Source organism: Osmerus mordax, chromosome 10 (assembly GCF_038355195.1).
Source record: "Osmerus mordax isolate fOsmMor3 chromosome 10, fOsmMor3.pri, whole genome shotgun sequence".
NCBI lineage: Eukaryota > Metazoa > Chordata > Actinopteri > Osmeriformes > Osmeridae > Osmerus > Osmerus mordax.
This window is the reverse complement of record NC_090059.1, coordinates 2,008,711-2,025,873: the sequence shown is the minus strand read 5'-3', so window position 1 is coordinate 2,025,873 and position 17,163 is coordinate 2,008,711. Positions and strand designations below refer to the sequence as shown.

At 47.8% G+C, this 17,163-nt stretch overlaps 1 protein-coding gene across 11 annotated transcripts in view; it reads left to right on the top strand.

Moving 5' to 3' along the window:
• The window catches only part of camk2g1 (calcium/calmodulin-dependent protein kinase (CaM kinase) II gamma 1), a 32,235-nt gene extending 18,429 nt beyond the window's left edge, over positions 1-13,806 (top strand). For 2 of the 11 annotated variants that reach the window (XM_067245503.1, XM_067245500.1), the window contains 10 exons: positions 2,374-2,414; positions 2,884-2,967; positions 4,588-4,632; positions 4,726-4,768; positions 5,129-5,209; positions 6,965-7,087; positions 7,390-7,465; positions 10,205-10,299; positions 10,502-10,738; positions 11,201-13,806. In XM_067245503.1, coding sequence (XP_067101604.1) covers positions 2,374-2,414; positions 2,884-2,967; positions 4,588-4,632; positions 4,726-4,768; positions 5,129-5,209; positions 6,965-7,087; positions 7,390-7,465; positions 10,205-10,299; positions 10,502-10,734 — 821 coding nt within the window. In that variant the 3' untranslated portion in view covers positions 10,735-10,738; positions 11,201-13,806. The remainder of the gene's footprint in view (positions 1-2,373; positions 2,415-2,883; positions 2,968-4,587; positions 4,633-4,725; positions 4,769-5,128; positions 5,210-6,964; positions 7,088-7,389; positions 7,466-10,204; positions 10,300-10,501; positions 10,739-11,200) is intronic. The other 9 variants (XM_067245506.1, XM_067245504.1, XM_067245511.1 and 6 more) reach the window with 5 other exon arrangements.
• The last annotated feature ends 3,357 nt before the right edge of the window (positions 13,807-17,163 follow it).

Sequence of the window (17,163 nt, the reverse complement as noted above, 5' to 3'; positions counted from 1 at the left end):
TCATCGTTGTAGCCTTTAACATCTGTACACCTCATCCATCCCCCACCTTCTACATGGTCAACATCCCAACATCACACACACCCACTAGTTCACCTACACCCCCAGAGTGCCCGGCTGCGTCGGGCTGGGGGCGGGGCTGGGGGGGCGTGTGTCTAGGGGGCTGACTGCAGGGGCTGGCAGGAGCTGGGTTGGCTTGCTGCCATCGTCAGACCTGGGGCGGGCGGAGGCCGGGGGAGGCGGGGGAGGATGGCACGGGGGTACGGGAGGTGGGCGTCACCAGAGTGCAGGCCCTGGTTACCGGGGTGACTGGACGGGGGGAGACTGCGTCGAGCGGTGCCTCTGGGTTCCCCTCCAGCACTCTGGTAGACGCTTCCGGAAGCATCTCCGTGTCCTCCTTCCACGTCTCCCTCCGGCCTGGGGGGTGGTGAGAGGTCTGCGATCCCAGAACTGGTGTGAGGGGGTGGGGGGCGGGGCTAGAGGGAACCACAGGGTTCTCAGGCCCCCTTACAAGGGACGGCCTGTCACTGAGTACATCTGCCTTCCAGCACTGTTCTGTTCCACAAAACTCCAGTTAGTTCATTGACAGGATTTAAGAGATGCTCCTTTTCAGTAAGTGCTGTAGCAACTCCAGATACCTGAGACCAGAGGCCTGAGTGTAGCCTCTACTAGCCTCTACCTGAGACCAGAGGTCTGAGTTTAGCCTCTACCTGAGACCAGAGGCCTGAATGTAGCCTCTACTAGCCTCTACCTGAGACTAGAGGCCCGGGATAGAGCCTCTGGAGGGTCCAGGTCCCTCCCCCATAGGTGTATGATTGGTGCTTTGTGATTCTGGATGAGGGTGATTGACAGAAATGTACGATAGAATCCTCCAATCACAGGGCTCCTCTCTGTGAACGGACCAATCGCCTGCGTGTAAGTGCTGAAGACTGATGACATCATTGCTCCGAACAAGGCAGATTAGCCCCCGGTCCTGACATCTACCTACGATTGGCTTAGTGCTGCGATTATATCCCTGCTCGCTCCGCCCCCCCCCCCCCCTCCCTTTTTCCATTGCTAACTCCTCCCCTTCCTGGGTGTGTGAGGCAGGCCTGGCTGTAAACAGATAAGGCCATGTCTGACCCAGTCCTCCTAAAACAGAGTGTCATAAAGGATTAGTTGCCTTTTGCATGTAGATGTGTGTTACCCTTAACAGCTGGCAAGGTGCTCCTTCAAATGCCCCCAAAGATCTCCTCCATCCTGTCCCTGTAAGCAGTGGTGACTTTGGCTGGTCAGACGCAGGAGGGCTCTGCTTTGACTAACCAGTCACTGGCAGAGACTGCTCGCGTCAGACCAGGGATTAGGTGCATTCGACTTCATGCAGCACCGGCTGCCTTGAAGCTGAGAATGCCATTGGCTGCTTCAAGTCAGCCTGGCTGCAGGCGGCTGCAGGCGACGCCGGCGCTGCATGAAGTCAAACGCACCTAATGTTACAAGGAGGAAAGGGTGCATTGCTGGTATTAGAATCTGTCCCACATGCTTGTTGCACTCACCCCATTGGCTGCTTGAAAGGGTGAGATGGCAAGAACCAGAAAAACCCCAATCAGGTGCCACCACCTCATTTCTGATTTGCTGAAGGAAAGCTGTGCATTGTGGGAGCTGTAGTTTTGGATGCTGCATGGCTGGGCCAAGGGAGATTGTACACACACATGGAGCATCAACAGCATGAACTAGACACAGGCAACTGTGGCTTCCCAACCCTCTGTTCCCCACCTCGTCAACTCCTGATGTTGTGTTAATGAGCCATTTCAATCTTTCCTTTGGTTTCTTCCGCTTGTTAATGGAAGGTAAGAATCTGGAGAGGTTTTTGAGTGGGGGAAATGTGTCCGGGCATGTGTGTTTTGTATAGAAACAGAGTTTCTGAGTGCAGGGCTTTAAAGCTTTCAACCAAGGGGAAATAACTCAAGCTTCTAACATAAATCAATAATTTACATTAACCTGGCTCCACTGCATCAGGCTAGTGGCAGTATGGGTCAGACCATCACTCACTGGACGATCTGCACCCAGATCCAGCCAGGGAGCAGGCTGACAGGAGCTTTCCTCTGAAGTCTCTAGCCTCCTGACCTCATCAGAAACCTTGTTAGTCAGGTCAGAGGTGTGACCAGAAGGAGGTTTTAGAGATCTAAGGGGGGGGGGGGGGGGGGGGAGCTTTTGCAGGATTTATCTTAAATGTTTTCTTGTATGTAGGGATATGTTATGTGGGACTGTGTAGCGTGAGCCGCCCGTATGGCTGTGTTTTAGGACGGGTGGTGGGCGGTGGGGGTTGAACACTTGGGTGACATCGCCGGCGCTGCTCTCATTCGCTCTCTTCCCCTCTGTCTCTCGTTTGTTTCACAGCTTGCAAAAGTTTACTCAACAAGAAGTCTGACTCTGCCAAGGTATGGATGTCTCATTTCTCTCCCTCTCCTCTGGACTCTCTCTTTCTCCCTCCCTCGCTCTCTCTTTTCTGTGTCTATTCGTCCATATTTGTCTATGTTTCTTATTTAGGTAATGCATCATTCAATCCTCCATTCAGTAACTGTCATAGCAATATAGTCCACTGACTGTCTGCTTTCCATTGTTGGTTAACAATGGAACTCTCCATAAACACATGAGATATTATGATATCAGAGCTGGATGTAGACAGTTAGTGGAGCAGTAGAGGATCAGAGCTGGATATAGACAGTAACAGAGTTAGTGAACATCAGAGAGATGTTCTTGTGCTCTCACTCACTCGCTCCAGAGGAGCAACAGTGTTAGAGAGGGATCATTACACAGGATCCCTGTGTGCTTTGCAGCTTATGACTCTATACTGTGTGTGTGTGTGTGTGTGCGCGCGCTCCCCACCCCCCTACCCCCCTGCCTCAGCCTCAGACCAACAACAGTAAGAACAGTATAGTGAGCGCCATCAATGCCCTGAAAGAAAGCAACATGGCAGCAAACTCCCAGATGGTAGGTCCTTATCCTAGCCCTGTCATGTTGCTGTGTCCATGTTAGTCCCCTCATCCCACTGCTCTCGGGGTTACATCCAACTCACAGCATCCTAAACTCCATCCTATAGTCCTCCATCAAGCATCCTAGTTTTCTCCTACCATCCTCCTACCATCCTAACACCCTCCCAACACCCTCCTACCATCCTAACACCCTCCTACCCTCCTAACACCCTCCCAACACCCTCCTACCATCCTAACACCCTCATAACACCCTCCTACCCTCCTAACACCCTCCTTACACCCTCCCAACACCCTCCTACCATCCTAACACCCTCCCAACACCCTCCCAACACCCTCCTAACACCCTCCTACCCTCCTTACACCCTCCTACCATCCTAACACCCTCATAACACCCTCCTACCCTCCTAACACCCTCCTTACACCCTCCCAACACCCTCCTACCATCCTAACACCCTCCCAACACCCTCCTAACACCCTCCTACCCTCCTTACACCCTCATACCATCCTAACACCCTCCCAACACCCTCCTAACACCCTCCTACCCTCCTTACACCCTCATACCATCCTAACACCCTCCCAACACCCTCCTACCCTCCTAACACCCTCCTACCATCCTAACACCCTCCTTACACCCTCATACCATCCTAACACCCTCCTAACACCCTCCTACCCTCCCAACACCCTCCTACCATCCTAACACCCTCCTAACACCCTCCTACCATCCTAACACCCTCCTAACACCCTCCTACCATCCTAACACCCTCCTACCCTCCCAACACCCTCCTACCCTCCTAACACCCTCCTACCATCCTAACACCCTCCCAACACCCTCCTAACACCCTCCTACCCTCCTAACACCCTCCCAACACCCTCCTACCATCCTAACACCCTCCCAACACCCTCCCAACACCCTCCTAACACCCTCCTAACACCCTTCCAACACCCTCCTACCATCCTAACACCCTCCTACCCTCCTAACACCCTCCTACCATCCTAACACCCTCCTTACACCCTCATACCATCCTAACACCCTCCTAACACCCTCCTACCCTCCCAACACTCTCCTACCATCCTAACACCCTCCCAACACCCTCCTAACACCCTCCTACCCTCCTAACACCCTCCTACCATCCTAACACCCTCCTAACACCCTCCTACCATCCTAACACCCTCCTACCCTCCCAACACCCTCCTACCATCCTAACACCCTCCTAACACCCTCCTACCATCCTAACACCCTCCCAACACCCTCCCAACACCCTCCTAACAACCTCCTACCCTCCTAACACCCTCCTACCATCCTAACACCCTACTAACACCGTCCTACCATCCTCCTACCATCCTAACACCCTCCTAACACCCTCCTACCATCCTAACACCCTCTTACCATCCTCTTACCATCCTAACACTCTCCTACCATTCTAACACCCTCCTACCAGCCTAACCACCCTCCTACCATCCTCCTACCGTCCTAACCACCCCAAGGAATGTAGTCTTCCCTCCTAGCATGCTAACCTACCTCACCACATTTTGCTGTGCTTTGAACTATTTTCCTTTGATTCTGTTATCCTTGTATGCCCCGTGTGTGTGTGTCTAACTGTGCCCTCCTGCCCCTCAGGAATCCCAGAGCACGGTGGTGCACAACCCCCCTGATGGCGTCAAGGTGAGGGACAGTCCTGTTATTCCCCATTTGAAGGGGCCCTTATTGAGGTGGAGTGTACACGCATGTCATGTGCTCCTGTCTGTCCATGTGCAGGGTTCCACGGACAGCAACACCAACGACGAGGAAGATATGAAAGGTAGGAAAAGTGCGCCTCCTCCTTTACATCCTTCCTAAGCTCTTTCTTTCTCCCTCTCCCCTTTTCTCTCTCTTTCTCTCCCTCTGCCTCTGTTAATTGAAGAAGTGTGTTTCTCCCAGACCTGTGTGTGCTCTGTAAAGCCGGCAGTGTGGAGAGGTGTGTGTCTCTCACTATCTGCCTGTGTGCCTGTGGTGGTTGTTTTTTTTGCGTTGTGTTGTATTGTGCATGCCTGTTGTCTGTGTGAGTGCGGGTTTGCTCCTGTGTATCTATATGCGCGTGTGTGTGTGTGTTTGTATGCTGTGTGTGTCTGTGTGCGTGTGTGTGTGTGTGTCTGTATGCGTGTGTGTGTGTGTGTTCTAGCGGACAGCTCGGTGGTCAGTCAGGGCAGTGCCCAAGAGGAGATGCCCCCCCTTCTGTCCTCACCTCACAACTCACCTGCCAGTAAGTGTATCCATGGCAACTGAAAACCCTCTGCGGCCACCCCAGGCGAGGACCACACCTCCTGTCACTAAGGGCAACAGTCTTTCACCCTTGACCCCCTCTCCTTATCCAATCGGCTTTCCCCTGTGTGAATTTAGTCTGTCTGTGTGTTCCTTTTTTATAAATGTTGTGTTGTTGTTAACCTGATCCTCAGTCTAATGAAGGAAGCCTTCTCTTTTAACTGTGTCTCCATCCCTCTCGCTCACCTCTTCTCTATCAGCTGTCTCCATCCCTCTCTCTCACCTCTCCTCTATCAGCTGTCTCCATCCCTCTCTCTCACCTCTCCTCTATCAACTGTCTCCATCCCTCTCTCTCACCTCTCCTCTATCAGCTGTCTCCATTAGAGCCCGACCGATATATCGGCAGGCCGATATTATCGGCGGGCCGATATTATCGGCCGATATTGGGCATTTTCCAAACTATCGGTATCGGCATTTATAATAGCCGATAAATGAATATTAATGTTTTTTATTTATTTATTTTTGTTGTGTTTTTGTTCAAAGGACTTTAAGTTTCATATCTCAAGTTTGTATTTTTATTTATCAGAAACTGCATTAACATATTATTTTAGTAAGGAAATAATAACAGGAGTCAGATGGCTGAGCAGTTAGGGAATCGGGCTATTAATCAGAAGGTTGCTGGTTCGATTCCCGGCCATGTCAAATGAAGTTGTGTCCTTGGGAAGGCACTTAACCCTACTTGCCTCGGGGAATGTCCCTGTACTTAGTCGCTCTGGATAAGAACTTCTGCTAAAAGTGACTAAATGTAAACTACAAATAACTACTGTTAGGAAAATAAGTTTGTTTTGTTACGCGTTTCTGGATTTTTTTTATTTATTTTTTTATCGGCCGATATTGGAATATCGGATTTTTAAATCACCAAATATTTGTATCGGTATCGACCTTAAAAATCCTTTATCGGTCAGGCTCTAGTCTCCATACCTCTCTCAACTCTCCTCTATCAGCTGTCTCCATCCCTCTCTCTCACCTCTCCTCTATCAGCTGTCTCCATCCCTCTCTCTTCCCTCTCCTCCTCTGACAGTGACTGGCCTCCCTGGAACTCTCTAGAAACCCTAGATATGTCTTCTCTCAGACCTCTTCTTCTCCTCTGGCCTCTGTGCACTGGCCTGTTCTCTGCTATGCTCTCCTCCTCCTGTCCTCACTAGCACTTCTGAAGGACTCTCCTCCACCCCCACCCTACCCCATTCTCTCCTTCCTGTCGCAAAATGCTGCCCTTGCATATGCCACACTGATATGCTGTGAGCCAGTGGCAAAGCCTGCTTCTGGTCTTCTCCTTGCTGTTAGGCTGATCATCCAGTCCAAAAGAATTGGTTTGAGTTGAATAGAATAGAACAGTCTGAAGAGAAGGGAGACAACATGTATACATGACATAATGGCATTATCCAGTCTACTACATCTTTTGGACGTCCTTCACACTCACATTACTCGTTACGGGTCCGCATGTCCACTTTCTGTCTTCTACTTGTGTGTTCCACCTGTGTGTGTGTTCTACATGTGTGTGTTTCACCCCTGTGTGCATTCCATTGTGTGTGTTCCGTCTCTGTCACTGTATGTCTTGTAACTCATGTCCTTTGAGTTTCTGCATGAGGGTATGCATGTCCATAACTGCATGGATGGTGTGTGTGCGTGTGTGTGAGCGTGCTTGCATGTCTGTGTGTGCGTTGACCGTGCGTTGACCATGCGTTGTGTGTTCCAGCCACTCCTCTGCATGATGTAAAGCGTATGGCATGGAACAGTTCAGGCCCCTCCGGCCCAGAGGCCCAGCCTGCTCCTCCTGCTGCTCCTCTAGGGAGCACCGTCCTCACTAGCCCCCAGCCCAGTAAGAACACACACACATGCATACACACACACACACACACAGCCTCGTAAGAGGGCAGTTTTGGTAGGGTTAAAGGATAGAAAAGAGATGGGATTAAGGAAGCTGAAGGCGGCTGGTTCTGTCAGGAGGTAGAGCTACTGAGCTAGATGTATACAGATGGAACACATGTTAAGAGGAAACCAACAGCTCTCATCAGTTAATATAGCCCTCCCTTCATTTCTCCTTACTCTTCCCATGGTCTGGCTATATATAACCCTCCTCATTCTCTCTCTCTCTCTCTTGCTCTTTCCTTCTCTCTCTAGCCCGTAAGCAAGAGATCATCAAGATCACAGAGCAGTTAATTGAAGCTGTCAACAATGGAGACTTTGAGGCATACACGTGAGTATGGACTACTACTCCTAGAATGCAATGGTACACTCAAGTGTAGCCGTACCATTGCTCTCTCCCGATCAAATCTTCCATGATGATGGCAGACCAGGGTGGTGGTTCCCATCTTTAAAAAGGAGGACCGGAGGGTGTGCTCCAGTTATCAGGGTATCACACTGCTTAGCCTCCCCCGGGAAAGTTGATTCCAGGGTGCTGGAAAGGAGGGTGTTAAACAATGCAGATTCTGTCCTGGCTGTCGAGCAGTGGACCAGCTCTTTACCCTCACAGAGTTGTTTGGGGGGTCATAGGAGTTTGACCATCCAGTGCCCATTTTAACGATCTGAAACTCAAGTATCAAAAAGCAAAGCGCAAGTAAATTTGTGGGCGGGACTCCGGCGTGGTTGCTATTTTGCCGGCAGGATAAATGACTTTGCGCCTGGCGCATATCGAAGTAGCTACATTACTAATGGGTGTGGTTTGGGCGTAACGTGCAATAAACCAATCAGAGCGTCATCTCACATTCCCTTTAAGAGTAGCGCTTGTTCCATGGCGGATTGCTATTATAACGGCGGATTTGCCAGGCGCTTCAAAGCCGAGGAGACCGACGTTCTAGTCAGGGCCGTAACAGATCGAGAAGTGACATTGTATGGAAAAGGCAGAGCAGTTTTCTCATTGCACTAAATTGCCCACTCATGCTGCTCATTCAAATTCTTATTCTTATTTTTATATATTTTTTATTTTTTAAATTGTTATATTTTTAACTTGTTTAGTTCTTAGAATTAGTTTAACTATTGTACTTTTGCACTTAATTTAAGACCCGTATGTCTATTGTTTGCACCTTCCGGCCACAGTAAATTCTGTGTTTGTGTAACATACATGGCGAATAAACCTGATTCTGATGGAGATGGGAGAAGAAACCCTTCGAAGAAACAGCTTTGGTTAAACAGGCGTGGGAAGAAATTGCCACAATTGTTACAAATCAAGTTCACCTACATAGAGATTTCTCATGAAAATCTTTTTATAATCATTGAAGAAATGTAACACGCCATAAATCAAAACAATGTAACGTAGCTTCGCAGAAAGAAGACCCTGGCCTCGCCAGTAGTGTGCACGGGCCAAGCCTGCGCCCTTAAAATAGCATCTAAATAAGGCGCCATTGACTTTAGACTACGTTTTTCCTGGTCTGTGGCGGAATTGTTTTTCTGAAACTGCAAAATAGCACCAGGGAACGTTTGCACCCAGTCTGTGTTTGGTGGACTTGGAGAAGACGACCATGTGGGACCATGAGAACGACAGGCGAGTTGGTGCGGCGTCAGCAGGGATGCAGTTGTTTTACCAGATCGTTGTGGTGAACAGGGAGCTGAGCCGGAAGACCAAGGTCTCGATTTACCAGGCGATCTACGTTCCAGCACTCATCTATGGTCATGAGCGTTGGGTAGTGACTGAAAGAACCAGATTGCGGATACAAGCGGTGGAAATGAGGTTCCTCCGTAATGTGGCTGGGCTCAGCCTTAGAGACAGGGGGAGGAGCTCAGACATCTGGAGGGAGCTTGGAGTAGAGCCGATGCTCCTTTGCGTCAAAAGGAGCCAGTTGAGATGGTTCAGGCATCTGAGGAGGATGCCTCCTGGGAGCCTTCCTATAGAGGTTTTCCAGGCACCTCCAACTGTGAGGAGACCCCGGGTTAGACCTCGCTGGAGGGATTATATATCTCCTCCAACCTAGGAACACCTAGGGACATCTGGAATACCCTGCTTAGCTTGCGGATAATGACGGACAGATGGACTCTTCCACGATAATGATTATATGTTTGTATTTTTTATATTTTGGAATCCGTTTTCCTCTACTTACAAAAATTCTGAGAAACAAACACATGTAGTTGACAAGTTTCCGGCCCCTCCCATTCAAACGGAGGTGGATACTGCTGGTGCTGCAGCTAGCTAACTCCTACTACTGGACCACACACAGCTAGCTAGCTAACTCCTAAAGACAGTTGTTTCTGACATCTTAGCATGTCAAAGCTGGAGATGTCAGAAGAGCACCTGAACGTCTGGACTTGGCAGCACGTCAACATGGCTATCGCTGCAGCAGTGGAACTGGCTACAGTAGCTAGCTAGCGTGCTGGTGGTACACAATTTTCCCCCAAAACTTATTTTTATATATTTCACCGTATTTTTTTTATATAGATGTATCATCCTTATTTAAAAAAAATCATAATTCTACTGCTACTGCAAAAACTGGGGGAGGAGTAGCGGTGGCTATAATGCTAATATATGTGTGAGACAAGGCCGTAGCCATGAAGTCAACATTAGGGGGGGGGAAATCTGCTGGGGAGTCTGAGGGTAAAGTCTGAAAACCTTTTAAGTTTAGTTATGAATATGATAAAAAAAAATATGATAATTTCGGACAGCATGCGTGGTTGCCTGTCATAGCGTAGCACATTTATATTTTATATTTTTATATCAATATATTGAGGGGGACATTTTGACCAGATTTGAATATTTCCAATGGAGAATTCTCTTAAAATTCTCTCATTATTATTATTATATTATCCTTAAATATATGTTGAGATAATTATTGACATTGTTATTGTGATACAAGACTATCTCGAATGGTATGGACTCTTTTTTAGTGTTTCTAGATAGCAATGTGCTTGAAAGATCAAGAGCTTGCAAACTGTAATGGTTAAAAAAGTATTGTCCATCTTTTTTCTCCTTCTTGATCCTCTGTTCATTTTCCATCTTCTCTCCTAGGAGGATCTGTGACCCGGGACTGACCTCGTTCGAACCCGAGGCCCTGGGCAACCTGGTAGAGGGCATGGACTTCCACAAGTTCTACTTTGAGAACTGTGAGTCCATCAAATACTCACACACACATTCACACCTTCAGGAGAAGCTCCCATCCCTGGTGTGCGGCACCCTTTCAGCAGGGTGGCAGAAAGGGGGCTTCTCCTGGTCAGCTTGGGTGTTTGAATGATTTTGTGGCACCTCACACAGCCCTGACCTTTCACATGTCCCTGTTTGTTTCCTTGAATGTGTGTGTGTGCTTAGTGCTGAGCAAGAACAGCAAGCCGGTCCACACCACCCTGCTGAACCCCCACGTTCACCTGATTGGCGAGGACGCCGCCTGCATCGCCTACATCCGGCTCACCCAGTTTGTAGACGCACAGGGCCGCCCCCGCTCCAGCCAATCAGAGGAGACCAGGGTGTGGCACCGTCGCGACAGCAAGTGGCTCAATGTTCACTTCCACTGCTCAGGGGCCCCTGCCGCTCCGCTGCAGTGATCAGGTACACACACACGCATACACACATGCACTCACATGCACTCACTCATGCACACACACACACATGCTGTGTGTGGACTCGACCTCACAGTACCTGAAGACCTACTACATGCCATAGAACCTATCGGTCACCATGCTACTGAAAATACATCTTAATATCTTAACCAAGTTGTTAATAGGTAGATATTTCAATCTTACAAGTGCTTTCAGTTGCATCCAGTTGAAAGAATAAATGAAAAGAAAGTGAGTTGTCCTTGTCTGGTGTTAAAGAACACAGCGCTGACCCTAATCTTACAACATAATAACATAACTTATAAAGGCTAGTTAACCCGCAGTTGGACACAACTAAAAGATGCAAGACAATAATAACATGGTGGAAGAGAGTCCAGCCATGGCTTGTTTGTTTAAGGCTGTTCATCGTTCATTGTTTTATTTCTCTCTCTGTCTCCCTCCCTCTCCTTCTCAGCCAGGGTGGTGAGGCTCCAGTTGGAGTTCATGTTTTGGGGCATTTTGGGCTAGTGTGTTTTAGAGGCTTGTCCTCTGTGTGGCCAATGCCAGGAGCCCGGCTGGGCGAGACCACACCCTCTCCACAACACCAACCAATCCCCTCCTTCCTTTGATCCGCTGGGGGCTGGCCGAGTGCGGACCTCGCCCCCTGGGATGATGCATGCATCTGGCGCCCAATAGGAGGGCTCGTCTCTGCCCTCTGAACCCCTCCCCTGGCAGCCATCTTTCTTCTGCCCGTGTGAGATGACAGCAAACGGGGGAGGAGAGGGTGAACCGTTGAACTTGTGACAGTTATGAGTATGAGTTATGATTATACTGTGTAAAATATGACTAGATGTACCAGACACCACCGAACCCAAGCAAGCATTTCTAAACCAATAAGGGAGGAGAGTGGGGAGTGAGATTTTAGCAGCTGAGATGTCTGTCTGTCTGTCTCTACGAGCCATCGGGCAGAACTTGCGTTGTGTTGGAATGTCGGAAGTTGTGATGTTAGGATGTAGGGAACACTTTCCCAACCGGAAGTGTAGAGGGGAAAAAAAACAAGTCAGTTCAATCAGAACTTGATGAGGTGAAAACTTGATATCAAAAGGTGAAGCACCAAAGTGTAGAGCTGTAGGCTTTTTTTTGCGTTTCTGTGTTGTTTTTTTGTTATTGTTTTGTTGGTTAGTTTGTTTACAGAGAGAAGGGAAGGGTAGGGGCTGGGTTTGACAACGCTTCGTTGTGTTTCAGCATCGTATCCAGCTGCATTGTTCTGTGAATATCTGAGACTTGTGTCTGACTGACTCTGTATCTGAGGCAAATTTTAAGTGAGTTTAAAAAGAAGAAAAAAACTATAACTTTTTATCGTGCAAGTGAAGCTGCTGTGCGTGTCTGTGTGTTGGTATGTCTGTATGCAGTCAGGGAGAGGTGGGCTTTGGGAAATGGTCTGCGTTTTGCATGTTTTCCCCCCCCTCTCTCTCTCTTTCTCTCTCTCTCTCTCTCGCTCTCTCTCTGTGTGTCTAACCACCCGTCTAGTCACTCTACCCTGTTTCCTTCTAGTCACTGTGTATGACAGTGGGTGTAGAAATGTGTATATACATGTACATGCATTCAAGAGACACTCCCACGGGACACCTAACCAGCCAGCCCCTGAGTATCACCTCACTTCCTTATCCGGGCCTGACTGCTTGCACATTTTAAAGCATGCTCCTCCTAATTGTGGGAGTCTCTCTCTTGCGCGCACACACACACACTCAAGAACTAGGTCACATGGACAAGTACTTTTTGAGTATATAGAAAAGCTCCATTGAGAGGGATTCAGCTTGCAGTTCAGGTGTCCCAACCGTAACTCTCCCCACCCCTCCACCCTACCCGGAGCTGTGTCTCATGCTGGTCCCTGGCCTGGTGGCAGGGCCTGGTGGCAGGGCCTGGTGGCAGGGCCTGGTGGCAGGGCCTGGTGGCAGGGCCTGGTGGCAGGGCCTGGTGGCAGGGCCTGGTGGCAGGGCCTGGCTGTGGAGCAGCTCTGCCTCTGTGTGGGGGAGATGCTGGCCTGCTGCTGTGCTGATGTTGTGTGCTCATCCACCCATGCAGCTGTCCCCACCTTCATCATGACCTGGTCATCCACGTTTCAGACATGGCTGTTTCAGACATGACTGTCTCTCTGTTTCTGTGTTGGGTTGGGTTTTGTTGTGGTTATTGCTGTTTTACCGTTGTTTACTGTTGGTAATGTACCGCTCAGCCAAGCTAGAGTTCTGCACTCTCCCTGTAGCACACACACACAGACTTCGACTGAATGCCCCTTACTGACACATTTTAGAATGGTAGTTAGATTTATAATATGATCGCCAACCAGATTTGAAAGAATTGTTATGAACTGAAAGTTAACAAACACTGATACACCCACACACACAATAGAAAGGGAAAGAACAATAAGCAGTAATTGAAAACATTGGAATATGATTGAATATTTATTGATTTAAGTACAATTATTGATCTGTAGTAGTCTACCCTTTAGCGGTAATTGAATTGCAGGGCTCTTTCTGAGAGAGGGTGAGAAAGGGAGAGAGTGTGTTGGCCAGCAGGATCAGATGTACCATGCTGTGGAACACCAGAGGGACATCTAGTATATGCATGTTTCAGTTGAGCATTTCTACCATGTACCTAATTGAATACGGATGGAGATAAGAGTTTATCATGTATAACAATATTTGCATCTTTGAAATGAAAGCTTCCATCCAGAATGTTGAATAGGTGACATATATATATATATATTTAAAAATACAAAAAAGCATTTGAAAAAACATTTTGAGGAGCCGTAGCTTGGTATGAGGCCCTTGTTGTTAGTATTTCCCCAGCATTGTACCGATATACTACTACTACTACTACTACTATTACAGGGCTGTGCTTTCTCTCCAGCCTGCACTCGGACGCTGGAGTTTTTTGCATGATCATGATGTACAATTAATACAACCATGAATTGACGACTATTAAGTGTTTGTCTGAATGTTAGTTGGTCTTCATCATAGCTTTGTTATTCTTCAAAACTTGGATCTTGAAAGTATTTAATAAAAATACTATTTCAGCATCGCTTGGTCTGGCAGCCTGTTTATTCCATGTCATTAATGAAGATTTCAAGACCGGATACATCACCACTTTCTGCTCTATACTGCAAGTAGACACTTTCTGACTGTAATGGCTAGTAAGTCAGTCCACAGTCAAGGACAGCACAGCCTTGTTTAAGGTGACAGCATGGCCCTGTTTAAGAAGGAACTGTTGTCTTATTTAAGACGGGCTCTTATAATAGCTGTTCTGTTTTATTTTAGGGTGTGTGATATGTAGGACAGCTCTCTAGGTGCTTCTACTCTGTGATTAATGAAGAGGACTTCACAACAGGTCAACTCCTCCACCACCAGCCCTCCTCCACCCCCACCCAGCCCTCCTCCATACCCAGCCCTCCACCCCCAGCCCTCAACACCCACCCAGCCCTCCTAACCCTCAGTCCTCCTCCACACCCACCCTTCCTCCACTCCTTCACCCCACCCACCCAGCCCTCCTCCACCCCCAGCCCTCCTCCACAGCATCTGAAGGACACATACTTTCCGAAGGACAGAGAAGACCTCAGGAGCTCCAGATCTGCATGGATGAAAGGTGATGGATGGATGCGAGCGACTAACTCTAAAACTGAACTGTAGCAGACACCATGGTCACTGTGAGTCCCAAGGACAAGTTCTCTAGAGGGAGCTGCTTCAGTAGTGCCTGCAAAATCTGGGATTTCTCAGTGTTTATGTTTAATCCAAGGCTGTTATCATAATATATATTGGGGGGGACACATCCCCACACATCCCCCCCAATATATTGATATAAAAATATACGACAGGCAACCACGCACGCTGTCCGAAATGATCATAAAACATTTAATTTGTCCCCCCCAATGTTGACTCCATGGCTACGGCCTTGGTTTAGTAAGTCAGTAGATTTTGCCTTAATATATTAAGACAGAATGTATTCTGTTTTCTACATTCATTCATTTATGTGTTTGTTCCTACTGTAACCTATATATCAATGACTCCTGTATGTTGGGATTACGCCGCAGCTGTACAGGACCAGGATACACCATCTTCCTGTCAGAATATGGATGAATATTGAGACAGGAAATGGATAAAAACACTAGATGATCACCTGCTGATTAACAAGTCTTATTTCTCCTCCAGCTAAAGCTGACTGCAGTTCTATTCTGTTGTTACGAAACAGAATCAACAGAGGTGAAAGACAACCAGAGCATCCGTAGTCTAACCACAGCTAGACGTGTTTAACTGACTTCTTATAATTAGCTTAACATCTCTACTAATCATTATTGTATCACATCCCCTGTAGTGTTGATGCTGGTTCATTACTGAAAAACAGAAAAGGACCGATGCCCACTACACTGTCCTAATAACAAGGGTGAAAAACTGAGAACCATTTTTGACCTCTGTACCTTCAGCAATATATTATTTATGGAGTCTTTCTGACTTCACTACCGATTGTACTTTCATCTGTGGCCACAAGGTGGCATGAAAAGTCCTGTGAGAATCCCAGGTCGCAACAGGAGGAGTCCTGATTAGGCAACATTCATCCTGCAATGTTTTATGATCACATAGGAAATAATTGATAGTTTTATTCTTCTGTTGTTCGCAATTTGTTTAGAGCACTAAATAAGTATTAACAGTTAAACAACACAGGGGTCTCCTGAGGTCATCTCCTGATGACTGCAGTTTAAATGAAAAAAGACCCATAATGCAGTTTTAACACTTCTGACTGATACCTCTGTGACCACTCCTGCATTCTGGACCAGTTCACCTCATACTGGATGTTCTACACTCCTGCATTCTGGAGTTCTCATTTTTTTCCCTGATTTACGTGTTTTAACCATTGGATATCTGTCTGTACATCCACGATAGACACCGAACTAATTTCTCGGGTAAATTACAGGATAATGAAAGAGTAGATAATAATCTACACATCCTCATCTCCTTCATGCTGGGGTAAAAAACTCACCTCCTTCATGCTGAGGTAAAAAACTCACCTCCTTCATGCTGGGGTAAAAAACTCACCTCCTTCATGCTGGGGTAAAAAACTCACCTCCTTCATGCTGGGGTAAAAAACTCACCTCCTTCATGCTGAGGTAAAAAACTCACCTCCTTCATGCTGGGGTAAAAAACTCACCTCCTTCATGCTGGGGTAAAACACTCACCTCCTTCATGCTGGGGTAAAACACTCACCTCCTTAATGCTGAGGTAAAAAACTCACCTCCTTCATGCTGGGGTAAAAAACTCACCTCCTTCATGCTGGGGTAAAAAACTCACCTCCTTCATGCTGAGGTAAAAAACTCACCTCCTTCATGCTGGGGTAAAAACCTCACCTCCTTCATGCTGGGGTAAAACACTCACCTCCTTCATGCTGGGGTAAAACACTCACCTCCTTCATGCTGGGGTAAAAAACTCACCTCCTTCATGCTGGGGTAAAACACTCACCTCCTTCATGCTGGGGTAAAACACTCACCTCCTTCATGCTGGGGTAAAAAACTCACCTCCTTCATGCTGGGGTAAAACACTCACCTTCTTCATGCTGGGGTAAAACACTCACCTCCTTCATGCTGGGGTAAAACAATCACCTCCTTCATGCTGGGGTAAAACACTCACCTCCTTCATGCTGGGGTAAAGCTGAACAGGTGCTGGTTCAATATGTGCGTCTACCTCAGTGTCCAGAATCCAGTTTCAGTCAACCGACTGATCCAACTGCCCAATCATCCTTCCCATCCACTAACACATCGTAGTCAAATAACCCTGAAGATAAACCGTTTGGTGCCAAGACAGAAAGGACTTTTTCAAACCTTTTGGGATTTGAAGGGAGACTCTAAATTAATGTTTCCCATTTCCAGACAGGATCATTTCTGGACATGCTGCATCAGGCACCGGTCTCATCCACTGCATAATGCAGCATCACTTTCAGCTTCAAATCAGGGAAATGTTCCATGGATTTATTGAATTCCTCCTCAAGCTCAGAAAAGGCTCTCCTAGCAGCCTCCTCCAGTTGAGCTACAGAGCTCCTTTGAGCTCTCCTGAATTTCCCCAAACCCAGGTGGATGCTGACATCTGACCAGTCCTTGCTGAGTGTGGGGGGGCAGAGGGGTGGAGAGCTCTGGAGGAGGTTGGTGTGTGAGAGCTGCTCCAGTTCATTGGCTCGTCTCTGCAGCTCAGAGATCTCCTGCAGCTCTTCAACAAACCCTTCAGCCTGTTCCTTCGTTGCTTTCTGCTTGTCCTCAATCATCTCAGTGAGTGCAGCCCTCAGGCTGTATTGACTATCGGTTTTAATCTTTGTTCTTTCCCCTGGCCCAACTTGACATTAGTGAGGTATCTGTAAGACAGGGTTGAGGTCCTGAATGACCATTTATACTGCAGCAGA